The sequence below is a fragment of the Sapajus apella genome, unplaced genomic scaffold (assembly GCF_009761245.1).
Source record: "Sapajus apella isolate SASKATOON/1434 unplaced genomic scaffold, GSC_monkey_1.0 scaffold69, whole genome shotgun sequence".
NCBI lineage: Eukaryota > Metazoa > Chordata > Mammalia > Primates > Cebidae > Sapajus > Sapajus apella.
In genome coordinates this window covers 1,996,367-2,024,293 of record NW_022437009.1, presented here as the reverse complement: position 1 = coordinate 2,024,293, position 27,927 = coordinate 1,996,367, and the positions used below count along the sequence as shown (strand labels likewise).

Below are 27,927 nucleotides of genomic sequence, written 5' to 3'. Positions count from 1 at the left end.
GGACTATTTTAGAAATGTTTGTTGGAATTACCCTTCAAAGAAGGAAAAAGCAAAGCTTCTTTTATTAAGGAGTGTTTTTGTTTTTATATACTTGCAAATATATTGAGGCACAGGAAGCTGAATGTGATAACATATGGAAGGATGACATATAAAGTTAAGGGCTTTTCTTTAGGTATGTATTAGCAAAAAATAATTCTACTATCATGGCAATGTTTTGGTTTTTAGATTAAGGTCTTCTCCTTAGTCCAAGATGCTTCCACCCCTCTGAAGTCATTCTTGGTTCTTCCAGCTGTAGTGACCTTCCCCTCTGAACAAGCCTACCACTTTTTTGTATATTTCCTAAGGGATTTTACTGTCTCTTTTATCGCAATTATTTGCGCACAGGGTTTGTCTCCTCTGCTAGCTTGGAAGGTTAAATCTTTTCGGATTCATCTTTTTAAATCCCCTCACAGAATCTGATGCACATATAGACATACAGTATATTCACTCTAAATAAATATAAGAATGGCATCTCTAGAGTTTTTTGTTGTTTGGCTTGAAGGTAAATGTTTTTGATTGTTTATAGCTGCAATTACAAAGCTTTAGGAGTGCATTGCAAGTAGTAATAGGTTCTCAGACTATGTAACACACAAATGATTATATAGCACACACCCTGTGCTGGACAAGGACTGTTCCAGGCACTTCACATATTCCAATGCATTTAATCTTCACCTGCCCTTTCAGGTGAGTATTCTTATCACCCTTTTCATTAGGTAAGGAAATTGAGGCCGGGTGATCACACAGTGAGTATTTAGTAAAGATGGGATTTGAACCCAGGCTATATGGTTCCAGAAACCTGTTTCGAATCAACATATTATGTGGCCTCACAGTATGCCTTTTCAACTCTTAGCTGGAGCTACAGGACTCCCCTCTTGGGTGACAGTCCCTCTTCTCCTGGACATGGACGTGTCCTAGTCCCTCACCAGTCTCCATGCCCAATCCTCACCTTAGCTGCAAGAGCCCGAGAGCCTTTTAGCCCAGGTTTTTATGATTAGATAATACTCTTGCTACCCTTAATAGTTTCGCTCTTACCTGATCCCTGATCTCTAAATAGCTGAGCTATTTCTTTTTTTCCTGACACCTAGTGGGGACCTGTGACTCAGGACCCTCAGTCCTGATAGCTTCATCTATCTCTTGTCTTCTGGCCTGAGCACACATGAATTTTTTTAAAAATTGTATTATTTTTAATTGTATTCATATATATATATATATTTAATTGACATATAATAATGGTAAATATTTATGGGATACAAAGTGCTTTTTGACATATGTGTAGTGTGTGTAATAACCAAATCAGGGTAATTAGCATATCCACCATCTCAAACACTTGTCATTTATTTGTGTTAGGAACAATTCAAAATCTCTCTTTTACCTATTTGAGCTACATACAAGTTATTAAACTATATTCACCCTATAGTGCTATAGAACACTAGATTTTATTCCTCCTATCTAGTGGTAATTTTTTATCCATGAACCAGCCTCTCCCTTTCCTCTCCTTTCTCCTCCCCTTCCCTGACTCTATTGTTTATGTCTATGAGCTCACATTTAGCTTCCACACATGAGTGAGAACATATGGTATTTGTCTGTCTGTGTCTGACTTATTTCACTTAACATAAGGTTGTTCAGGCTCATCCATGTTGTTGTAAATGATAGGATTTCATTCTTTTTTTTATGGCAGAATACTATTCCATTTTGTGTACATAACACATTATCCATTCATCTGTTGACAGACATATAGACTGATTCCATCTTGGCTGCTACGAATAGTGCTGCAGTAAACTTGAGGGTGCAGATATCTCTTTGATATACTGGTTTCTGTTCCTTTGGATAAATACCTAGTAGTGGGATGGTAGATCAGATAGTAGTTCTATCTTTAATTTTTTTGAGAAATCTCCATGCTGTTTTTCCAAATGGCTCTACTAATATTCTTTCCCACCAACAGTATATGCATTCCTTTTCTTGGCATCCTCACTAGCATGTGTTATTTTTTTCCATTTATTTCCATCTCTGGAAGATAACTGCCATTCTGACTGGGATGAAATCATATCTCATTGTGGTTTTGATTTGTGTTTCCCTGATTAATGATGTTGAACATTTTTCACGTACCTATTGGCTATTTACATGTTCTCTTTTGAGAAATGTCTACTCAGATCCTTTATCTATTTTTTAAGTGAACTATTTTTGCTGTTAAGTTTTTGAGTTCCTTGCATATTCTAAATATTAGTTCTTTGTCAGATGAATAATTCGCAAATATTGTCTCCCATTCTACAGGTTGTTCTCTTCACTCTGTTGATTGTTTCCTTTGTTGTGCAGAAGCTCCTTAGCTTGATATAATCCCATTTATCTATTTTTACTTTATTTTTGCCTGTGCTTTTGATATCTTACCCACACAAATCTTTGCTTATATCAATGTCCTGAAATATTTTTCCAATGTTTTCTTCTAGTAGTTTTATCGTTTTAGATCTTACATTTAATCTTACATTATAGTTTTTGATCTTACATTTAGATCTTTTTTTTTTTTTTTTTTTTGACATGGAGTTTCACTCTTATTGCCCAGGCTGGAGTGCAATGGTGTGATCTTTGCTCACCACAACCTCAGCCTCCCGGGTTCAAGCAATTCTTCTGCCTCAGTCTCCTGAGTAGTTGGGATTACAGTCTTGTACCACCACGCCCGGCTAATTTTGCATTTTTAGTAGAGACAGAGTTTCTCAATGTTGGTCATGCTGTTCTCAAACTCCCAACCTCAGGTGATCTGTCTGCCTCAGCCTCCCAAAGTGTTGGGATTACAGGTGTGAGCTACCATGCCTGGCCACATTAAAGAGATCTAGTTTCATTCTTCTGCATATGGATATCCCGTTTCCCAGCACCATTTGTTGAAGAGGTTTTCCTTTCCCCTTTGTATGTTCTTGGCATTTTTGTCAAAAATCAATTGACTGCAAATATGTGGATTTATTTCTGAGTTCTCTATTTGGTTCCATTGGTCTGTGTTTCTCTTTTAATACCATTACCATGCTATTTTGGTGACAGTAGCTTTGGTATACATTTTGAAGTCAGGTAGTATGAAGCCTCCACTTTATTCTTTTTGCTTAGGATTGCTTTAGGGCAATTTGGGGTCTTCTGTGATTCATATGAATTTTAGATTTTTTTTCTATTTCTGTGTTTTAGGCCTTTCTTGCATTGCTCTGAAGAAATACCTGAGGCTGGATTATTTACAAAGAGAGGAGATTTAATTGGCAGTTACAGATCTGTAGGCTGTACAGGGAGTATGGTGCTGGCATCTGCTCACCTTCTAGGGAGGCCTCAGGAAACTTACAGTCAAGTGCGGGAGCAAGCACTTCACATGGTGAAAACAGGAGCAAGATGGAATTGGAAGGAGGTGCCACACACTTTTAAACCACTGGATCTCATGTGAACTCAGAGCAAGAACTCACTTATCACTAAGGGGATAGCCCAAGCCATTCATGAGGAACTCACCCCCATGATCCAAACACCTCCCAACAGTCCCTGGCATCCAACAGTGAGGGTTACATTTCAACATGAGATTTGGGCAGGGACAAATACCTAAACTATATCATTCTGAAGAATGTCATTGGTATTTTGATAGAGAGTGCATTTAATCTGTAGACTGATTTGGGTAGTATGGTCATTTTGACAAGATTGATTCTTCCAATCCATGAACAAAGGATATCTTTTCTTTTTTATGTGTGTCCTCTACAGTTCCATTCACAATGTTTTATAGTTTCCATTGTAATGACAGTTCACCTCCTTAGTTAAATTGATTCCTATTTTACTTTATTTTTGTGTAGTTATTGCAAATGGGATTGCTTTGTTAATTTTTCAGCTAATTTGTTGTGTATAGAAAAGCTGATTTTTGTATGTTGATTTTATATACTGCATCTTTATCAAACTAGTTCCAAAATATTTTTTGTTAAGTCTTTAGGTTTTTCTGCATATAAAATCATGTCGCCTGCAAAGGGGGACAATTTGGCTTCCTGTTTTCCAGTTTGGATACCTTTATTTCTTTCTTTTGCCTGATTGCTCAGGCTATGACTTCCAGTACTATGTTGAATAGGAGTGGTGAGGGTGGGCATCCTTGTCTTGTTCCTGTTCTTAGAGGAAAGGCTTTCAGTATTTCCCCGCTTTGCAGAAAAGACTCGGGCTGGCAGTTACCTCCATTTTCCATCTTCCTTCTCTTTAAATCTTAAATCATTTTCCTAAAACCCTGCTTTCAGTCTGAAACTAGTGGCTAAGACCTTGCTAGTTACTGACGGACTCATGCTGCCTGCTTAGCTACCTGAACTTCCTGCACCCCAACACTAGAGCACTAGATGTGTAATTTGCCCTTTGGTTTGGATACCATGCTCCACTTCCCAGACTAGTAGTTGCTGATTGCTCATCCATCACGACCCCTTCCTTCATAGGAGAATTGGACTTTTTTTCAGGCATTGCCCTCTCTCTCATTCAGCTCATGTGACTCAGGGGAAACACAGCTCCACAGGTGGACCCATTCAAATTAAAAATAATCCTAACCCCGGCTTGTCCATGATTGGTTCAGGAGGTGCCTGTGATTTTGTTCAGGCCAGTAGAATGAGGCATGGTTTTCTGGGGCTGCTTGATCTGGTTTCCTTGGTCATGACAAAGCTCTCGGAAGAGTCTTGAAGGATGAGATTGCTCCAGCCATTTTACACCCTTCAGGAAGCTGAAGCCCCTACACAGATGAAGGAAGGGGTAACAGCATTGCAGGGAAGTGGGCTAGAGCCCCTGAACTAAACTGACCTTGAAGCCTGCCTAGAATTCTAGGTCTATATGCCAGCACATTTCCTAACCATTAAAGCCAACTTTAATTTTTGTTGTTATCGCAGAAGATGAACAAATTGATACTGATATGAAGAGATTTATGTCTTCTAATTAATAGAATTTAGAAAATTAACCAGACAATACTAAGATGTGTTTCCCAGACAAGCAGCATCAGTATCACCTGAGAATTTGTTAGAAATGTAACTCTTGGGCTCCAACACAGACCTGCTGAATCTGAAACTCTGGGGGTAGGGCCAGTAGCATTTTTTTTTAACAAGATCTGAGGTGATTCTGATGTACTCTAGATTTGAGAACCATTGTTTCGTATCTGGCTTCCTACGTGGTCTTTCATAGTGATGTATTTAGCCCACATGTTGTCAATTTCACCCTTGAGTCCCTTGCTAACTCTCAATTATGCATGTATATTGCCTTAGTTTATTTCCCCTCCTTCTCCTTCCTCCTTCCCCTCCTCCTCTTTCCCCTGCTCCTCCTCCTCCTCCTTCTTCCTTCTTTCTTTTTCTTTCTCCTCCTTCTCCCTCGTCCTTTTCAGGAAGCTGAAGCCCCTATACTTCCTCTTCCCCTTTCTCCTCTTTCCTCTTCCCCTTCTCCTTCTCCTTCCTTCTTTCGTCCTCCTCCTCCTTCTTCTTCTATCTCCTCCTCCTCCTCTTCCACTTCCTCCTCCTCCTCTTCCTCTTCCTCCTCCTCTTCCTCTTCTTCTTCCATTTAGACTTACCAAGCTGCCCATTTCAGAGGTCAGTCTGGAGTCCTGGAGTGGGATTTCTGCTAATGTCCTGCCAGATAAAGAATGTATTCAGTGTGTCAGGCTGTCTTCTCTTTCCCTAAGTTCTTGGTTTCTCCACAATTATCAAAAAGTTGTAGTGTTTTTCCAGCTTGATTTGGATGATGTTCTAGGCTGTTGTTAATTTCTAAGTTTTAATCTGAACAAAATCTGCTTATAAAAGGGCCTATTCCTTGAATTTTCTTATCCTCCCCTTAATCTCTTTGGCTCATTAGTTAGCTGTAGGAGGCATACAGGCTGTCTCCTGGCTGACTACTGGGAAAGCCCTTAATGAGCAGATGGATGCTGCGTAGTTTCCCGTAGGACAATTTTCCTCCAGTGTTACCTGGGATCTACCCTACCCTATCAAATCAATCTCTGGAAGTAAGGGCCTAGCAACATGACATTTTAATAAGCTTTCTAGGGATTCCTAAGTACCTTTAAGAATTATGCAAAGGTTATTTACATATTGACACTGGGATGGCCAACTGTGGGGTTTTCCAGGTATTGAACTTTCAGTGCCAAAACTGGGATAGTCCCTGGCACCCAAGACAGCTGGCCACTCTGAGACAGCAAGTTCAAGGGAAGCCATCTCAGGACTGTGGTAGAATGGCATTAGTCAACTCCATCCCCAATCCCACTGTCCCCAGTCCTTCCAGTTCATCCACTGATGGCCTTCCCAGAGCTTCATGTTCACCCCAGTTTCTGAGCCAGTTTTATCAGAAGCAACAAAAACATTAATCCCCCTACTAGTAGACATGTCCAACATGGTTATTCATCTCTGATTCGGGAGCCAGTAACCTAATGATAAATATTCTAGTATAATGTGGTTTTTTGAGTGCATACTCTATGCCAGACACTGTGCTACATAATTATTTCATGGCGTTCAGAGACCAAGGTACCTTCCCAAGGGTACAGGGGTTAAATAGTGGTACTAATCTTTAAATATAGCTCCATGTTTTTAGAATCTGCTCTTCCAACCAATGTGATGTCTGCTTCTCTTTTGTGTACCTTTTCTCACTTCTAGAACCTACTGTTCTTTTCTCTATCCTGGACTGAAACCACAACGAGCTGTGAGCCAGATCACAGTTTAGACACTTACTTAGGATATCGATTCCTTAGGATTAGACTCAGAACCCAGCACTCATATTGCCTGGGTGAGGTTCCTTTCAAAATCCCTTTCATGGCTTCAGGTCAGTTCCTGTATGGTCTGGCCACATCTCTTGTTGCTTTCCTTTTCTATCACTCCTTTTCAGCTCCACGCCCTTCTTGATGTTCCCCAAATGTGCCTCAGAGCCTTTGCTTTGCAATTTCTCCTGCTCGGGAGGCTCTTCCCCTGGTGGCCACAAAGTTTCATCCCTTCCTTCAGATTTTTATTCAAGTGTCACCATCCGTGGCTACTCAGATTAGTAACTCTTCTACTTCTCACCCTTTCTCCCCTTTTCTCCATAGTTCTTATTACCATCTAACATAATACACACTTTGTTTATCTCTTCCATTATTTCCTACCTCCAATTAAAAAGTAAGTCCTGCCAGGGTATTGGCTTTTATCTACTATTTTTCACTGATTTAAATTCAAAGCCTGGAGTATAGTAGATGATTAGATAATTTTTGCATGAATGAAGTCAGATAGGCATTGTGTCCCATATTTTATGCTGTTTAATTGCAAATTTCACCACTGCCTAGAGCTTTTCCTATTATGAGTCTCCCATACTTGGATTTTCTGGTTGGCCTGGATCAAATCTGAGGCAACTGGGGTCCCCTGAAGGGTGCACTGTTGATGTTGTTCATCCTTACTCAGAAGTTTGTTCAATAGCCGGACTGCTCCTATGGTGCAATGCTGGTGATGTCCTCTTTTCATGAACTGTTGAGATGGGGCCATTCTCGGTTATGGATTAACTTGACCCACACTTTAAGAATTCACCTTGCCATTCATTCATCAAACTTTTACAGAGCACCCATTACATTCCCAGTGCTGGAGATTCAAAGACAAAAGAAGCTGGCCCTGCCCACAGTGAGCTTTTGGTGGAGTTGGGCAGATCGTCTACAAGGCACATGGAGCATGCCGGACAGTATCTCATCCTGTGCACAGCAGTGGAGGTAAGCAGGGGTGCCGAGGTGCCCCCAGAGGGTACCTTATCCACATTCAGAGAGTCAGCAAAGGTTCCCTGCAGGTGTCACTCCTGTGTTGAGGCATGAAGAATCAGTGGGGGTGGCTATGACTGAGGCCAGGTGTTGTGAGACTGGGGAAGAATGAGGAGAGGAGGGCAGTGACCCAGGAAGAAGGACTGAGGCCAGGGAGAGTGGCACATGCAGAAAACTGGAAAGGGTTGCAGGTGCTGGGTTGGGCTGGGGGATGAGATTGATAACTGGAGGGAGGTCACCAAGGAGACACGATCAGATATATAATCTCTGTATGAATATAGGCATTTTATTTATATTCAGTGATTACTCAAATGAGCAAAACCCCAGGCTTTGTTAGGTTTTGGTAACCCACAGCAAACTTCAAAATCTTTGTCTATTTCAGAGCTTCCATTGTGTATTTTCCCCCTCTAGCTTTGTATACTGATAAACTGTTCCTAGTACTAGAAGCATGCATATTTAGCAGAAGTATTCTAATTAAGTAGAAGTATTCTAGTTTAGACAGAGGCTATAAGACAAAGACATTAGGTACCTCTGGGCATGTAGGCAGTGCCATCTGTCTTGCAAAGCAGGGAAATAGGCAAAGCATGAACATTTTCTAACCCTTCACAGACCACTGTGAGTTGGGCAGAGCTCAACAGATTGGAGAATGTGTATATCCTGAAGTCATGAATATCCTCCAGCATCTAGAACAGTGGCCAACACAAATGCTCAAAAATGAAGGAAAGACTGAATGAATGCAGGGACACTGGGCAACGGAGCCTGATAAGCAGTGCCATAGTCCAGTTCCAGGTGGGTGGCAAGGGGGCCCAGAGTACAGATGGAGAGTTCACTGTTGAGGAGGGCAATCCCCCTTCTGTCCCTGAGACCTAAGTGGACAAAAGTGTGGCTTCCCTTCTCCAAGGGCAAGCTCAGAAGTAGCTAGGTGCTTTTTCAGAAGGTATGTTCCTAGATTCTCCTGAAGATAATCCTAATGCCCATCACAATGGCTAAGATCTGGAATTGGCATTTTAAACAAACTCTTTGGGTGATTTTTGAGGCATACCACTGAAATAGGCAAGAGGAGGTTGGAAATTAAAGGGTCTCATGCCAAAGAGGTTCCTGCATCAACCCTCTCAGACTTCCTCATCTGAGATCACTCTCCCTGTTCCCATGGCCACAGCCCTAGTTCATATTTGCCTGGAGGCACCTCCTGCAGCTGAGCCTTTCTTAGCAGTTTTGCCTGCATGTCCTTCTTCTGAAGGATGCTGTCAGCTTGTGCAGGGCCTGGATGATGCTTATCTTTTTTGTATTATTCACAGCACCTAATATCTGTTATGAAATTACTTAAAGCAAATATTCCCTACCCTGAATTTTAACAATACAGATTATCTCAAGGAGTCTGAAAACAAAATTACATAATCGTTTCACTTTAATGAATTCCATATAAAACACAGCCAATCAAAATATGATTAAATGTTCAAGCTTGCAATTTTTGCTTTTCAAATTGACTAGAATAAAAATAAAATGTTGAAGAGGGTGTGGTTAAATTAGAACTATGAGAAGGACTGTAAATTTGTACAAGAGATTTAAAAAGAATGATATGCTTTGACCCAGTAATTCTACTTTATGAAATTTTTCATAAGGAAAGAATCAGGGTCATTGCTGGTGGTAAACAGTCTAAATTTAGCAAAAGAGGGAAGCTTTCTATTATATATACACTGAATATAGATTTAGAAAAATGCTAACATCATAGAATGTGGAAAGAATATGATATAGAGCATATATAATATAATATATAATTCCTATTTATAGGATTATAATATAATTCCTATTTTATAACAAGAAGTATACATCTCTGAGTGGTGGAATATTTTCCTTACCTCTTAAGTACCTGCCTAATATATGAGCTATGTTTTTTCTATATTTTCCAAATTTTCTGCAGTTAACATGCATTGCTGTAATAATAAAACAGCTAATAAAATATATGTACAATGTAAATGCATTCAGCTTGTAACAGTGCCACCCCTCCAACGTCCCAGGAATTATTCCTGTACTCTGGTTCTAAAATCTTTGCCTATCATATTCCTTCCCTGCTCAAGTTCCTCAGTGGGTCCCCGTACCTAAAGATGAACCGTACACTCCTTAGCAAGGCATTCCAGAGCCCTTTATGACCTGGCCTTGAGCCACCTGTCCAGACTAACTGCTGACTGCTACTTCCAATTTCCCTCTTTAACGCATCAGAGATACTCACCATCTAGAGTTCCTTGGTCAAACCTTGCTGTGTGTCTGCCTGACTTTGCATGCCTGATTCCTTTGCCTAGAATTGCTCTCCACTTTCATGACTTCCTCATTCAGCTTTCAAGCCATTTTCTTAAAATCTGATTCTCAAAACTTTAGAAAGATTTAAGCATTACTTGGTGTACTCACTGCACCTTTTAAAAATAGAACTGTTCATTTCCCTATCTGTTTTTCACTAGACTGGAATTAACTTTGTGATTGGTACATGGAAGGCAATCCATAAAATATGTGCTGAATAAAGTCATTAGCACACAAATTACACAGATCTTTGCAAATGCTGTGTGAGTTGTGCCTTGTGCTATAAAGGGACCCCTGTGACTGGCAGGTGGTGGTGGACATCCAGCCAGCCCTCCTCTCACCAAACCAGGCTTGCTGAAAGGCTAGGAAAGCAAGCAGTGCTAGTTCTCTAGTTTAGAAAGTGTCTGGTGTCCTGGGAAGTGCTTAATGTGCCAGAACCAAAGGAGGAATGAGCTGGAGTTACTATAAAACTGGCTCAACAGCTCAAGGAATGTGAGTGCGTGCATGCGTGTGTGTGCGTGTGTGTGTGTGTGTGTGTGTTCAATTATGGAGCAAAGCAGATCTGTTTTGATACAGAAATCCTAGACTTCACAGTCCCTTTGTAATGCCTGATCAGGTCCTACCCCCACTTTTGGTCTCTCTCAAAATTATCCCTAGGTTCTAAGTGTTTCTGGAGAATATCTTCAGTTAATTTCTGACCATTCACATTTAATTTTCCCTGTCTGATTTGGTTCACTGTTGTATTTGACAGTTTTGTGAAAAATGGTCAGTATTCAAAATGTGGGATATTTTCTGCATGGGGAATAATATGAGTAACTGGTAAAACTTCACCCAAATTTCTGAGGCCAAATATGTGTGAGCGGAGTCTTTGTTTGGCACAGTGCCTTCAAGAAATTTTAAGACAATAGAAAACTTTCTTAATACTACTACTCCTAGAGAAAGCTTCCAGGTCTTGCTCTTTAGTTTAGACAAATAGCTTTAAGCAGGTTAAAGTTAACTGTCAGCTCCTTGACTGCAGGGATTGTGTCCTGAAGAGCTTGAAGGAAGAAAGCAAACCTTGGATTTGGAGTCAGAATGACTGGGTTCCAATGCGAGGCACAGTCATTATTAACTGTGGGCACTGGGCAAGCCACTTAACCTCTTTGAGGCTCTTTCCTCATTTTCTACATGAGCACAGTAAGACTTAAATCTGCCACACAAGGTTGTTGGTGGGATCAAAATTTGACATACTGTGAAAGTATTTTGGACTATCAAAACCATCTTCCAAATGTGTGTTATTTATCATTCTTTTATTCTTTTTAAGGGTTCCAGCAAAGAGCAATGCCTGTTTGAGAAAATGTCATGTTCCAGAAAATATTGATTCAAAAAAGACTGATGGACCATCTGAATGAATATGGAAAAAGTTTAATTTTAACAAATGCACTTGTGGTATGCAGAAATTGCTTCCAGTGACTTGCATCATTATTCTAAGCCTTAGACCTTGCTAACCCCTTCTTCACTCTCCCTGCACGCATGTACATCCCCTCAGGATCCAGCTTTTATCTCTGATAAATAAATGCATACTGAAAGGATAACAGATATAATGGGTTAACATTCTGAAAATGCAGTTGCATTTCATTTAAACCATGGTTTTATGGACACTGTGCCTGAATTCAACAGGCGGGTGCGGGGGCTATTTTTGGACAGGCAGAACTTCCAGCACCTCTTAAATCACATCACACGGCAACTGCCTGCTCCACCTACACACAGGGCGGGCCTGCATGCATAAAACAGGATGCTGGCCCAGGGTGAAACCAAAAAACTCTTTTCCCCATATGATGACTAATACTTGTCTCTGCTTTCAGAAAGGGAAAGCACCAAATACAAACCTCACCAATGCATTTTCCTTTGCTTATTCTAAAGAAGGTGGAAAAGTGTGTGTGTGTGTGTGTGTGTGTGTGTGTGTGTGTGTGTGTGTGTGTGTCTGTGTGTGTTGTTTTAATGATGGAGCAATCCTGAAATGAACCTCCACAGGAAACCCCTGACAATGTTCTGTGGATGCTTTTGCATGGGGAATTGAAACAAGTTGGCAGGAAGAAGAATTCTTTCTGCATAACTCAAAGCAGACATTTTACTGGGGGAAAAAGCAAATCAGAAATTTGCTGTCAGTCCTCAAAATCTTATTAGTTACAAAAAGTAATATATTAGCCTTTGCATTAAATCCAGATAGAGCTTATATCTTTTTTTTTTCTCCATGATATTCCTAAAATGAATCTTTGAGCATGCAACAAGAGTAGCTCTTCACAAAGGATGTAGGACTTGGCTGTGGTGGCCTGTGGCTCTGTGACATGTTATTAGACTCTGTTCTGGCTCCTCTGAACTCCAGGGATAAATGAAAGGATAATAACTAAAATAATTAGGTGATTCATTTGATAATGAGGATTGTCTCTAAGGATTGCCTGATGAATGAGTAAGCCCAGATAGAATCTGCCATTCCATATGAGTTCTTGATAAAGGCTCATACGGACAATGATAGACTTGTCAGTCTGAGTGTTTTGTGGGTACCGGGTAGTGAGCAGGGCATCCTGCTGGCCTAGCTCACTGTTAGAGTTCTGTAGATTTCAAATGGTATGAGCACTGTGATCCAAATATGTGTGAAGTTAAAATATAAACTCTTAAGGGAAGGCATTTATTGAACAAGTTCAGCTTTTCTGGGTAAGAGTTTGTGTAGGATTTGCTTTCTATATTTCAAACTACTTAATCTGTAATTATTTTTTAATGTATTTATTGAAGCAATAGAGAAATCATCTTTTAGTTAACTTGCAGGGTGATTTTTGGCCAATCATGTTTGTGAAAAAGAAGAGTGAATTATTTTGACATATAAATATATCTGAAATACATTCATTCAAATGAATATTGAGTGCCTATAATATGCACAGTAGCTTTTCAATATATAAATGGATTTCTATCCAATAGTCAATTCTCCCAGACTATACCCATGTTTACTCTGATATTTCTTCTTCCTTTTCTTGCAACCAAAGATCGAGGAAGAAGAATTTCAGAATAGAGGTCACATTCATAACATGCAGAAGCATGAAAATTGTTACCATATTTCAATTGCAGCTATACTTTCTGCCCGTCTAAGGAAACAAGGCCTTCTGTATCTTTGTTGCATCTTTGACTATTTGGGTAAGTGTTCTGTCCCTCCCTCCTTCTTCTTTCCAATATACTCTGTCTGGGGACCATTACCCTTTTGGCTGGAAGTTGTGAACAATAAGTGAGGTCAGCCACAGAGCTCAATGAAGAACAGACTCAATTATAACCAGGGCTTGAATATGCAGCTTTTATATATGGCTTCCAATGAGGTATTAAAGTGTCACAAAATAATAGGAAACAAATATATTATTGCAAAATTATTGACTATGTGCTCTTGAGGGCAGAGATCATGTTTAACTCAATCTTGTGCTTGTTACCCAACAGATAATTGAAATCCAGCAAATGTCTGCTGGGGGAGGAAAGAGTAGGAATGAGAGTCCACTGTATCATTTAGCCCAAAATTAAGAGAGAGGCTGAGAGAGGAAATGTAATAGAAAATAGGTTTCAAGGATTCTAAGGCAGTGTTGTTTCAAAAATGTTGACCTATATTTATAGTAAAAAAAAAAAATATTTACATCATAAACCACACACATACTCACATACTAGTTGAAACGAACCGAATTTCTCTGTGAACCACTAGGATGCCACCCACATATACAAACTATAGTAAAAAATATGGAACCAATAAAGGAAAAATGGAAAGAACCAGAATTGCTGGTACCCAGGAAAGTACTAGCAATTACTACTGAATTACTACTGTTAAAATGGCCCATTATTTACTTCTTATAACCTTTAACAGTATTTTATTAGTAGTACTTAGTAAGTTAATTCTTCCAGACAAAGAACAATTCTACATCACTTACTATGTATCAGCACTGAGTTAGGCACATAAAGATAGAACAAATGAAAAATACACTAAAAATATCTGACTTTCTTCTTGATATCCCTTCTTAGATATCCCTCAGACACATCAGACTTGAACTATCTTGCACTATACTTTCAGACTTCCCCCAAATTTAGACTTCCTTCAATTTTCTCTGTAAAAGAGGATATTTTAAATATTTGTGATCCATATATTTGATAGGAGGTCAATATCCAAAATATATAAACGGCCCAGAAAACGCAATAGTAAGAAAACAACAATAACCAAAAAAACTCAATTAAAAAATGGGCAAGAAAAAAAATTAAAAAAAAAATGAGCAAGAGACCTGGGCTGGACAGACATTTCTCAAAAGAAGACATGCAAATGGACAACAGATATATGAACAATGCTCAACACTGCTAATTATTAGGGAAACACACATTAAAACCATAATGTGATATCATCTCATACCAGTCAGATAAGTTTTTTTTCAAAAAGATGAAAGATAGCAAGTGTCAGCCAGGACGTGGAGAAAAGGAACCCTTGAATGCTATTGGCTGGAATATAAGTTACAACAGCCATTACGGAAAACACTATGGAGGGTCCTCAAAAAACTAAAAATGGAATTACCATATAATCCAGCAATCTCACTTCTGCGTATTTACACAAAAGATTTGAAATCAATTTGTTAAAAAGATGTCTGCACTTCCATGTTCATTGTAGTATTATTCACAATAGCCAAGGTATGGAATCAATCTAAGTGTTCATCCACAGATGAATAGATAAATATATAGTATATAGATTCAAGGGAATACTATTCAGCCTTAAAAAAGAAGGAAACTTTGTCATTTACGATGGAATCACAGAACATTATGCTAAATGAAATAAGTTGGGCACATAAAGACAAATATTGCATGCACTCACTTATATGTGAAATATAAAACAAACTCATAGGAGCAGAAAGTAGAATGGTGGTTACAGAGACTGAGGGGAGAGGAGGAATGGAAAGATGATGGTTGCTATGGTTTGAATGTCTCCTCCAAAACTCATGCTGAAACTTAATCCCCAGTGTGGCAATATGATAGGTGGGACCTTTAAGAGGTGATCGAATAGGGCTTTGTATTCATGAATTAACGGGTTAGTAGATTAATAGGTCATCACAGAAGGGGAACTTATAGCTTTATAAAAAGAGGAGGAAGGGCCTGAGCTGGCACATTAACACATTAGCCCCCTTGCCATGTAATTCCCTGTGCTACCTCAGGACTCTGCCTGGAGTCCTCACCAGCAAGAAGGCTCCCACCAGACGCGGTCCCTTGACCTGAGACCTCTCAGCCTCCTTAACTATAAAAAATAAATTCCTTTTCTTTGTAAATTACCCAATTTCAAGTATTCTGTTATAAGCTACAGAAAACAGACTAAGGCAATGGTAGAAAGGTAGAAAATTTCAGTTTAAAAGGAAAAACACATTTTTTTTTCTTTTTTTGAATTCTATTGCACAGTGTAGTAAGTATAGTTAACAGAGAATTGTGCATTTCAAAATTGCTAAGAGTAAACTTCCAATGTTTTCACCACAAAAAAATGTTAAATGTTTGAGATAATGGATACGTTAACTAGCTCAATTTAATTATTTCACACTGTATTCATAAGTTATAACACCACTTTTTACCCCATAAATGTATTCAATGATAAATGTCGATTTATAATAAAAAGTAATAAAATTGTAAAACATAAAAAAAGAAAAGAAAGAGATCTGTATTCAGTTTCTCCAGCCAGATCTGTGGGATTCACTCCTGATAGCTTCTTCCTTACCCCTCACATCTCACAAGGGCACCAATCTGCCAAATTCTTCCTTCTAAATATTCCTTGAATCTGTGTGCTCTCCCCTCTGCCACCAGGATACACCCAGTGGCCTCCTAACTGGTATCCTCATTTCCATGTTTGCCTGCCTTCATCCTAATTGATTCTTCACTTGGCAGCCAGAAAACATTTTTTAAAAGACTTAAATTGTGTCACTCTCCTCTTTAAAAGCCTTAATGACTCTCTATTTTCCTACGAAGCAAAGCTGCAAAATCCTTCTCAACAAGGACTCACCAGCCCACACATATATGGCCTCTTCGGGCTTCTCTCTCCCACTCTCAGTGCTAAAGGCACCCGGGCCTTCTTCATTCCTGCCTTAGGTTTTTTGCACCCTCTGCCTGAATGTTTCCCTTGCTCTTCTTTCCCTTCCACTCAACTCCTCTCTGACTACTGATTTTCCTCAGTAATTCTCTCTAATTTTAAAGCAATTAACCTAATTCAAAATTGTGCATATATTTGTTTGCTTGTTTAATTTTTGCTTAATGCCCGTCTCCCCCATTCAAATGTAAACTATATGAGGCCAGGGAGTTACAACTATTTTGTTCACCAAGATCAATCCAATCATAGATTTGGTACATAATAGACCTTTTAATATTCATGGAATGCATGAAAATGAAACATTTCCTAAACCTTAGCCATTGAATATCATTCGATGATTTAGCCAAAGCGATGTACCACCTGTACTAAACACCTAATCATTTTCTCTAAGCTGACTGTAAATCAAGTTTAAAAAAAATACTGTAGCTCTATCCCAAGCACAGTGTTGGGGAACTTGTAGGTTAGTAGTCTAATCTTATTTTTTAATGCACATTGAAATAAATGCATATGTAATAAAACAAAAATTTGTATCCATTATATACAATTTTCTTGTAGGAAATAAATGAACAAGAACTTTTTAATGAATGAGAATTGCCTTCTGCTGGGTGTAAAGCAAGCTCTGCCCTCTTAGGAAAACTGACACCGATTCCATTGGTGACTGAACAAATCATTTAAGTTTCTGGGTTTCCATTCATTTGCACTATGGAGACTAATTTTAGCTGTTCTGCCCAGTTCACATGAAGATTTTCTTTTCTTTTCTTTTTTCTCTTAGCACACAGAAAATGATTCAGTTCCAATGCATCTTTTTTTCTTTTTTTTTTTTAGCCACATGAAGATTTAATAAGTGGTTGTGAAAATCATCTTTTTACATAAATATGAGATTTTATTTTTAAAATCATTTATTTTAGAAATGGTTACTACTGCTATTTGTTTCTTAGGATGTTCAGTCATATTGACCCCTTACATGACATAACAAAGAAGAATGTTTATTAGTCTCCATCACGGCCATGAGGACTTGTATAATGGGATAGTGCAAATACCCTTTGGCCACTGATTTACCTTCTTTTCTTTCCTTACTTGCTTAAGTAGATGTCTGCTTATCTTTCAGGAATCACATTCCACTTAGAGAAAAACCTCCTTGTAATGTGCACACCCCATGTTCATAGCAGAGCTCAGAGGTGGAAGCAACCCATGTGTCCACCAGTAGATAAACGGGCAAGATAAATGTGGTATATACACACAACGGAATATTACTCAGTTTAATTAAGAAGGAAGTTCTGACACATTGCCATGAATGAACCTTGAAGACATTATGCTAAGCTGTTCACAAGAAGACAAATACTGTATGATTCCATTTACATGTGGTATCCATGTCAAATTCATAGAAACAGAAAATAGGACAGTGGTTATCGGGGCTGGGGTGCAGGAGAAATTGCAAATTATCAATTAATGGATGTAGAGTTTCAATTTTGCAAGATGAAAAGGTTGTGAACATTGGTTGCACAACAAAGTGAATATATTGAACACTACTGAATTATACACTTAAGACATGGCTACAATGGCAATTTTATATTACATATTTTTACCACAATAAAAAAAAATGTAAAACCTGCCCAGAAATGTGTTTCTAGTTTTTTCATGTTCTGATGATGAATATTGCTGAGAATAGAAATTTCGAAAATAATAGTAACAATAATAGCTAAGCTTTATGGACACTCAACTCTGTGCCAGGTAGTATTTTATATTCACTATCCCATGTAATCATTACGACAGCTTTATAAGGCAGACACTGTCATTTGCGAGGATTTTACAAAGGGAAAGCAGAGGTACAGCAGGGTTACATAACTTGTGCAAGATTACACAGCTAGTAAGCAATGGAACCAGGACACGATCGCAAGCAGTCTGGTTTGGTCCTGCACTTTTAACCACTAGGTATGCGGCTCACCAAGCCAGCGATAGGTACTCTGGAGATGAATTTAGCTCTCACTAATTAGTTTTAATTAGTGAGATTTTAGAAAGGTCCCTTCACACTTTTATCTCTGTTGGATATGTATTAACTTCCCTCTTATTTTCCATCTTTCCTTGTTTTATCCTCTAAAGAAAAGACACAGTCACTTAACCATATAAATCTTAACAGTAAGAATGAAAAACCCCTGTTGACCCAAACATTCGGGCAAAAGCCACTCATCGAAATGGCTTAAAAACTCAAACTGAAATTATTTGGCCTCTTGATCATTTGCAGATATATGTTCATTGTTTTTGCCTGAGTAGAAGGAAAACTAATAAACATATAATAGAACTACTGAGAGATTTAAAGCTTAATTCTAATTAACTAGCAGTAGCTTATATTTAAGACATGTTAAACCACAGCAGCCACTTTCAGAATTTAAACTATTTATTCTCAGCTTTAGTGAGATGCAAGTAGAAAAAACACGTTTCTGAGCCAACAAGTTACCTAACCAGTCTGATTCCAATTTCATCATTCGTAAGTATCTGAAAGGTTGTTAAGAAGGTTGGGTTAGCCAGCTGCAGTGGTTTACATCTGTAATCCCAGTACTTAGGCTGGCAGGGGTGGGAGGATAGCTTGAGCCCCAGGAGTTCGAGACTTACATGGGCAACATAGAGAGACCCTGTTCCCACCCCCCCCTAAAAAAAAGAATATTAGGTTAGTTAATATATACGAAGTACCTAGCACACAAGACTTGGAATACATGTGTTCAATAAGTGGTAATTTTTATTATCACTGTATGTAATTGTTGATTTTTCACATTAAATACAGAAATAGAATGATACAGTCCCCCTGATTCCTTCCTCAGTACCCCTCCAATACTGGTGCCTGTAGAGTATAGGGTGTTAAGAGGCTTTCAGAAACCACCCCAGCCCAGACCCTTAGGAGAAGCTGTGATGACTTCTCTCCATTAGCTGAACCTCACTTTATTCTTATGGTTGGCCCTCCACTGATTTCTGTGTCCTGGAATTCTTGATGAGATTCCTGCCTTGCCCACTGCCTGCAGGTCCTAGCTAGCAACCCAGTCCTTGCGTGGTGTGGGCTTCCTGCTGCTGGATCCCGGGCTCCGCTGCCTCACCACCACACCCCGCTCTGTCCACCTCCCCTCTCCTGGACTCTGTTTGCCACATGGGCTTGGCCAGCTGCCTGTGTCCCAGGGTGGAAGAGAGCTGGGGCATGATTTGGATTGTTTTCGAATGCCTTTACTTGAGTTCTGCTTTTCTTTGAAAATAGAACTCCCCGTTTCTGATCTGGGAGGCAAACATATTCACACCCTGGGAGTCCATTCCTAAAGCAATGGAGCCCTGACCTTCTGCCCCTCAGACCCTAGCCCAAACTTGACTTTCTCTGCTGGGCTGCTCTGGGGCCCTCCAGAAGTGTGGAGGCCCAGGGCTCTTAACACATCTGACTGCTCTCTTCCCCATCTTGACAAAAGTCATTCATTTGCAACTTTTCAGAGCCCTTTATAACTGTTCCTAGCACTGCTCCTTCTCCTCTTCTTTCCTTCTTCGGGTTAGAAATGGCTCCAAAACCCCGGATTTTGGCGCAAGAACTCCTGGATTGTTTTTAATAGTCCCAGCGTAGCACTTCTTTGTTACAGCTTGATAGTCCTACATTTTGTTCCAAGTCTCATTATTTTACATTTATAAATATCAGGTTGTATTAATTGGTTCCAGCTTTAAAAATGTTCCATCAGGGGTTATTTCTGCTATTTTGATAGTGGTTTCTAAACGTGGAGTGCCAAGGCCCTGATGTGGGCCACGTTCCGTAGGCATCCCTGAAGGACTGATGTGGAACGGAAAGATCCGCAGATTCTGAGTCTCGCTGTATTCTTTGAAGACTGTACTGGCCATAATAGCTTCAAAGAATTTCAACAAGTTCCTAAGACATGACCTTCCCTTTCCGAAAATCACGTTGGCCAGGCTTGCCTTAATCAAGCTGTGCTTTTCTAAGCATCCTTTTACTTGATCTCCTGCAGCAGTTTTTAATACTTTCCCTACAAGTGAAGTTAAACTAACTGGCCTGTAATTTCCTGGTGTGTCCCTAAGCTCTATGAAATAACGGCATTAGGTTGGCTAGCTTCCAATTCTTCCAGAATTTTTTTGTTTTGTTTTAAAACGCAGGATTGAGAAGGCCAGAGAACGCTTCCTGTCTCCCTTTTCCTTCGTTTCTTCCATGACATACTGCTCTCTCTGTTCCCAATAGAGCTGCCATTTTAATAACTTCAAACCTTTTCAATGTTTTCACATATTATTTGTACCTATCCCTGAAGCATGAGTTTTCCATTTTTCATTTTGACAAGGGCCACCCCCAAAATAAAGGCTTACAATTCTATTGAATTGATTATTAATTCAAGGCACTGTTTAAAAAATGAGTTTCATATCAGGAATCTGGAAAACAGTAGCAAACTAGATAATAATTAAGCCTGTGTCCTTACTTGTGAATCATTAATAAATACATGTTGGAAAAGACCTGAGAAAAATGTCTATACATCCAGAAAATAAAAGTCAAAAAATGGAACTATTACATCTGGGCTTACTAATCTGATGCACTAGCATAATGTCTTAAAAGTATGGTGAAATGAATTAGATCTGAAGACCTAATTTGCATCCTACATTTTATTAAACGGCATTTGGTCCATTATTTTCAAATCTAATATCAGAAAAATCTTTCCACATTTGATGGTCTCCCAGTTGCAACAGAAAGGCCCATGGAAATATTTTAAGATATATTTGTTGAAAAGAAAAGTTATTTTAAAAATCATTTTCTTAAAAATATGAGAACTTCTTTTACTGATAGGAGTAAAGAAGGAAATTAATAGTTATTTCCATTGATACAATTGTACCATATCACAAAATGTTTAGGATAATTCAAGTTCGTTGTTGTATAGAAGCTTGGAAAATTGTTTTGAAATCGATGAGCCATCAACTAGAGCATAAAAACCTTTATTCTTTATAGACAATTTTTGTCTCAGTAAGTTTTTCATTTTCCTTTTTTATTTTGTGGTGACCTAATGAGTCTTTTATAAATAAGTCACAGGCACATAAATCACAGCCCATTTGTGTGGATGAAGGCTCCTTTCCAGGTAGGTAGGTATGGTGAACACCATCATGAAATGAAAGGAAACATGAAGAGGAATTTAAAAACTTTTAGAATAGTTGGTTCTGATTTTGGATTAATTGGTAAGTCAACCCCTACCAACTGGTAGCTTTTTCTTTCTGATTTATCAAAGTGATAATGTCAAATGTAAAATTTGCACATTTATCCTATAAAGTTCACTTACTGTGTATCAGATTTAGTCATAAGTGGGAGAATCTTTGCATTTATGGTACACATAGAACTCTCTCACTGAGAACATTTCAGTTGGTTTTGAATGACCACTGATATTTTCCTTTTTAATTTTGGTCAGGACTGAGTATACCTGCAAATACACAGGTCAGATTTTCCATGTGAGCTATAAAGCATACATACACAGAAAATTATCTGTGCATAGCTAGCAAGTACATTTAAGTTCAGGCATCAATCTAAAGCAGTGTTTGAAATGTTTCCTTATAGATTTCCATCTTTAGGATTTTAAAGTTTCAACTAAAATATGTGCAAGATTCATCTTTCCCGTTGAGTATATATTATACCATATAACTTCAAATTTAGTACACATTCATTCAGTCTTCTCCCATTCTGATGGCTTTGCTTGAGCTATTCCCTTTTCTTAGAATGCCCTCTTACATACTTGAATGTCAAGATCTACCCATTCAAGCAAGGGTAGACAGCTTTGAGACTGAAAGATTACCAGGAGACTGAGAGTGAAAGATTACTCGGTTGGTGATAAAGTAGAAAAACTTGGTGCTATAGGTTTATCTTAGGTTAAATCCAAATTCTTTTCCCTTTTTTTTTTTTTTTAGTCCATAGTGGTACTATTTTGATGATATTTTCTTTTTTTTAAAATTTATTTTATTGCATTTTAGGTTTTGGGGTACATGTGAAGAACATGCAAGATTGTTGCATAGGCACACACATGGCAGTGTGATCTGCTGCCTTCCTCCCCATCACCCACATCTAGCACTTCTCCTCATGCTCTCTCTCCCCAACTCCCCATCCCCCACCGTCCCTCCCCTATTTCCCCCCAACAGACCCCAGTGTGTAGTGCTCCCCTCCCTGTGTCCACGTGTTCTCATTGTTCAACACTCGCATATGAGTGAGAACATGCAGTGTTTGATTTTCCCCTTTCTACCTTCTCTATGCCTCCATTTCCCCATTCATACAATGGGGATTCTATATTTCCTTTTAGAATTGTGATGTGGGCTAATTGATGTAATACATGTAAAAGATCAAAATTATAAGGTCCTTTCCTTTCCTTTCAAATGCCAACATTTCCACAAAAATGTCTCTGGTTCTCACCCCTCCCTGCCAACTACCCCAGCTAATGATAATCTCATCTTCCTTTGAATTCTTATATGCTTTACCTGTCCCTCAAGAACTTCACTGACTATTCTCTGCATTGTGTTATTCGTTGACTCAGCAACTACTTATTGAATGCCTTCCATGTGCCAGGCTTATGTCTACATATATTTTGTTTTTTTGTTTTCCCTCTAGCTGGCCCTTAAGCTTCTTGAGGTTAGAGTCTTTACAATATTAATATTCCTTCCTCTCTCTTCATTGACTAGTAGTGCCTGGCACTAGGGCTTGAACAAGAATATATTTGTTAATAATTAGTAAAACTGGCTCCTATATAATGCAGGCAATAAGTGTATATTTATTTTCAAATGTGTCCATATCCTCATATAAGATTACATGTGGAAAGTGGGGCTTATATGCCAGTGCATGGGATCATCCTCATCCTCATTATTAAATAATAAATAATAATTTATATTAAGTAATAATAAATATTAAATAATAATAATGAGGATGATGATGATAATAAAGTAATAGCCAACATTCCTGGGAATATAAACAAAGAAGAATATTCTGTTCTTATTCCCACATGAGTTCTTGGAGTAGTTTCTACTAGAGCAAAACACGGTTTCCAAAAAGAGAACGTGAATGAACAAATGAGCTGCAGCTGCATCTCTGTGGAATCACATTAGCACAAATCTAAGCCGTTTTTCAAAGAACTATGGTTTATAAATAAAGACTCTCACATATACGATGCCATGGCTAGATGAAATTCTAAGGTTTCAGGGGGAATTACACAATTTCAAAATGAGGCTGTGTGTACACAACACCAAGCCATCCAAATGAAAACTTGAGCAAATCACTTAGGAATGTGGTCTTTGCTAGCCCAGACACTGCTAGTCATTATTGGAAATATGTCATGTGGTTCTGACACTATTTTACTACTCATGGATGAAGTGCATTATAGTGAAGTCTCACTTTAATTTGCTGCTTCTAATCAACCACAGGCTAGGAAACCAGAAAGCCAAATTGGTTAAGATTGTGTTTGAAATAAGAATAACTAGGCTCTGATTTAAGGCTTACAAGAGTGCCCTACAAGCAGAAGTAAATATAGGTGTTTACGTGCATGGCTGTTATATTTTGAGTTCCTTATCTCTTAATTTGAGGTTTCTAAGAATCTGCCATGTAACGTAAGCAATTTGTTAGATTGTCTCTTCTCCCGCAGTGCAGTTTCCTTTGAGAAATGGGATGTAGTAAGACTTTCGCTCCCCAGGAGCTTACCTCTGTCAAGTGTCCTAGTTGCTACAGACCACGCCAGATTCTAAACAGAAATAGATTCATGAGCACATTTTCCACATGTCTCAAACGTCCAGAAGTCCCAAGAGACTTTCTGGGCCTCTTCCATGCGTACCACTCACAACTACCTTGCAGCTCAGCAGGCGTTGCCAGTGACTTTTCAAATCACTTGGGATGGGTGCTTGAACAGGTCCTAAGCGTGAAGGGACTGAGATGGAAAATATGCCCGTCTTCTCCAGATGTGCAACCTGTCCTTGGCTGATGCCGATCAGGAGTCTGAATTTGTTTTATGGTCTTTATCATTTTTGCTTCAGCGACTGGCATTAATGAATGTCTGGTGCACCTCAAGTCCAGTCTCCATGGCACTCCACCTACCTTCTCTTTTCTTCTGGAACCATTCAGAAGACGGCATGTGAGCGAGTGTGGGAGGCTTATTGTCCAAATGCTCCACTGGAAGAATGTGGTGGAGCCAGATGTGAAATGGACCTCCCCTAGTGAAGAATATGCAACCAAGAGTCGCAGCACATATTGGAGAGGGATGGCTTTCTAACTTAACTCTCCGTTTGTAATTTTGTGCTATCCCACATCCAAGTCAGAATGCCTGCCCAGACTAAACATCAAAACTGGCCTGCTATCATTTCTGATTTTTACTGAGTATCTGTGAAGAAGAAAGGATCTTTTGTGGGGTTAATTGATCCCAGGCCTGAGAATTGGATGTGGATTTCTGTGGCCACTTCAGAAGAAAAATTCCAGTATTTTAAATCCAGGTATCACATAATGTTTCAACTGCAGCACACACACATTCAGAACATTATGAAAAAGAGACAAAATATATTATTTCACTGCAAAAGCACAGATAAGTTTGCCAGGATGGTGAGCACAGTGTAGCAAGAGTTAATGCTATAAAATTCACAGTACTGTCTATTGTGAATAAATCCAGTGAAACTTGTTCAGATAGTACTCAAGCAATACTAAATAGACCATATGTAATCACCCAAGACCTGAGACACATAAAAACTTTATTAGTCATCACTGAAATAAAGTGCAAACAAGTTCGTCTTAGAAAGATCCAAAACTCTTTATGTTTGAGGTCGGCTGCACCATAAAACAGTGCCTTGCAAATTTTAAGTGATATTCTAATTAATCACTGGATTTTTATAGTTTCTTGAAAGCTGTGAGTTAGATATTAACAAGGCAGGGTGAGAGGAAATCCCCTCATACGGAGAATGAGTCCTACGTCCTTTGCACAAGCCCACTGGGTCAGCCTAGCTAGACTTTATACTAAGCAGCTGCTGGAAATGGAACGGACCATGAATCCAAAGAGTATAATTATTTTCCTATCGATTAAAGTGGGATGTAAAACGTGCACCAAGTTCACAAACTGATGGAAAATCATTCCAGCTATGCCTCTGTCTTATACAAGAAACACTTTCTGGCGCATGTTTACATTGTTTCTTTGTTAAAACTAACACTTCACGATATGCGGATAATATGACTCTCCTTAATACTATCACATACTCAGCAATTATCGTGAGAAAGTATGACCCAAACTTCAGGTGTATATAAGTTTCTGATTTATATTTTTCAATTTTTTCAATTAGATGCAGCAATGGTATAAACCATCTAGGACAATTTTATTTGTAAAGGGAAATTTTGTTTAAAAAAAGGGAGGCAGATTTTTTCGTGTTCACCATCAGGAACAAATATCTCTAATAAGGAGCAGGCATTTATTTTCAAAGAATGAATTAAATTTAAAAATGGCTATCACATTATTACCTCAATTCTTTTTTCTAAAAACACAAAAATCTCTTCTATAAACGCTTTCACTTACCTCATAATATAAAGGTGCACTAACGCCTACAGATTTTTTTGCCTTTTTAGACGAAGCAGATCCAAGCGTATTTATTTCATTAATCTGTAAGAAAATTATAATAAAAAAGCCTTATTTGAGGAATACTTAGATATATGTAACTTTCAAATATCTAGGGGAGCTGAGGGGTTGGGGAACCTAGCAAGAAAGAGGTACGTATGAATTAGGTAAAATATTTAGAGTCACTTTGGTAAGTCGTCAGTAATTGTATGGTTATGTGCCATCTGGCAGGCCTTTTCTATATTATTGCTCTCCTCTGACCTCTGACAGCTATGATTCTCTGTAGCCTTCATTTCCCATTAGTCATGTACCTCCCTGGAGTCTTAAATAGTCTAGTATTTTATAATTATTTAACTTTTATTAAATATTTTCTCACAGAACCTAGTATGGTGCCTGGTATGACCTCAGAAATCCTTGTGAGAGAAATGCACGTTGAATGAACAAAATTAATGAACAAAAATAAATTCTTTCAGATTGAAAAACCCAAATTTATTCTAGCTAGTTACTTAAAATAATCCATCAAAATTTACAAAACAGCCCAAAAATATGATAGTTTATTTTAAATTCTATTACTTTAAGTAAAAAAGTCTTCAGGGGGCTTTGAGGTAGGAATGGACAGGTACCTGCTGGAGAATGTCTTGCCACGATGCCATACTGAAGAGTTTACGCTGAGGGACCTGGACAGCCAGGGTAAGGGCTTGGATGAGAAGATCATCTTGAATCTGATTCCCAACCACAAAAGCAATGGAAGCCTTCCAATCGTTCTATTAAAAATCAGACAGAATTAGATTTAAAATATTCCTGAATATGTCATTTTGTGCCAAACGTTTCCACTGAGAAACAGAATAATTTTCCTGTAAACTTTATAGACAGAGGTGACCTTGTAATGTATGTGATTCTCTGACTGAAGTAGTCGCAAGGCGGCAGTATTGTGCCAAGTTTCATGCAACTTGACCAAAAAAAAATTTTCTTGAGAAACTAGGCCTTTCATTTTGAGGAAGACAATTTTTTAAAATGACACTTTCACTAGAATGCTGTCCAATAATAATCCGGTGTTGGAAAGCAATCGCCCATTCCTATGTCACAAATATACATTAAGATGCAATCTCAACAGACAGGAATCTTTATTTTTTCCCCTGGTATATTCTAAAATTCTAAATAGTGGTAGGAATATAGAAAAAGCTGAAAAAATTGTTACATGTTGGGTCATATTGGATGAGCTGCCAAATAAGAACTGAACCATATCTTTTTCTCTGAGTGTAACACAAGAATCTCATTGCTAATTCACAAGTGAGTCCTTTCCACTCCCAGGAAATGGGTGAAAATATTACACTTGGACGTGATATTTTGCATCAAGTAATTTAAAAAAAATAAGTTACTAAAGAATTACATTCAGTACTTTTTTGTCTTTGTTTATTGTAATTATAATTTCTGTTGGGAGATTAAGAATGGCAGTCACTAGATTACCACACATTACCTACTGTGAGGTGCTGAGGAAAGAGCTACTCATGCAAATCAGTATTCCTGCTTTTGAACACTAACAATCTTAGGTGGAGATGAAACAAATAAACATGATAACGACATCAGAAAAGAGAGAGAATAATAAGGGAGGGTACTCTAGTCATGTGACCTCTCTGGGCCTTAGTTTCCCCATTCGTAAAATAAAGGGGTTGACAGGTCAATATCTAAGCATCTCTCTAGCTCCTCTCTAGAGGTCTGATTCAAATACAGTAAAACAGTCTCCTGGTGGATACCAGAACAATGTCTAGATTTGAAAAGGTCACACAGGTTTAGTAAAATGCATCATTTTATGTGGTTTCTCTGGTTTCTGCCCAGTTTATAATCAGGCTGATGACAGAACTAGGGTATAGGTGGGAGAAAATACTTAACTGTAAATCCTTTCTTACCATCAAAGAATGATTATCCTTAAATTCTTATTTTCCTCCATGGAAATCTATTAACTACCTAACAAGACTCATCCAATTCTCAAGGCTATCACCAAACCAAAAAACACATGTAAAAGCATAAAAATGTATATTTTACTTGCAAACTGTGTGTGTGCATGCACGGATGCAGGTAGGTGTGACTTTGTGTGGTTTTCTCTGTTTCAACGAGTTGAAAGCATTCTTTTTGTCTCAAATTCACTAGAGGAAGACCGACCATTTGTTTTTTATAAAACATTCTGATTCTTAGAA

The 27,927-nt window shown here is 38.5% G+C and overlaps 1 protein-coding gene across 2 annotated transcripts in view; it reads right to left on the bottom strand.

The window, feature by feature from the left end:
* Nucleotides 1–27,927, bottom strand: part of SPAG17 (sperm associated antigen 17) — a 251,280-nt gene that overhangs the window by 183,225 nt on the left and 40,128 nt on the right. For both annotated transcript variants that reach the window (XM_032249593.1, XM_032249592.1), the window contains exons 2-3: nucleotides 26,356–26,496; nucleotides 25,694–25,777 (exon numbers count right to left, since the gene is read on the bottom strand). In XM_032249593.1, coding sequence (XP_032105484.1) covers nucleotides 25,694–25,777; nucleotides 26,356–26,496 — 225 coding nt within the window. The remainder of the gene's footprint in view (nucleotides 1–25,693; nucleotides 25,778–26,355; nucleotides 26,497–27,927) is intronic.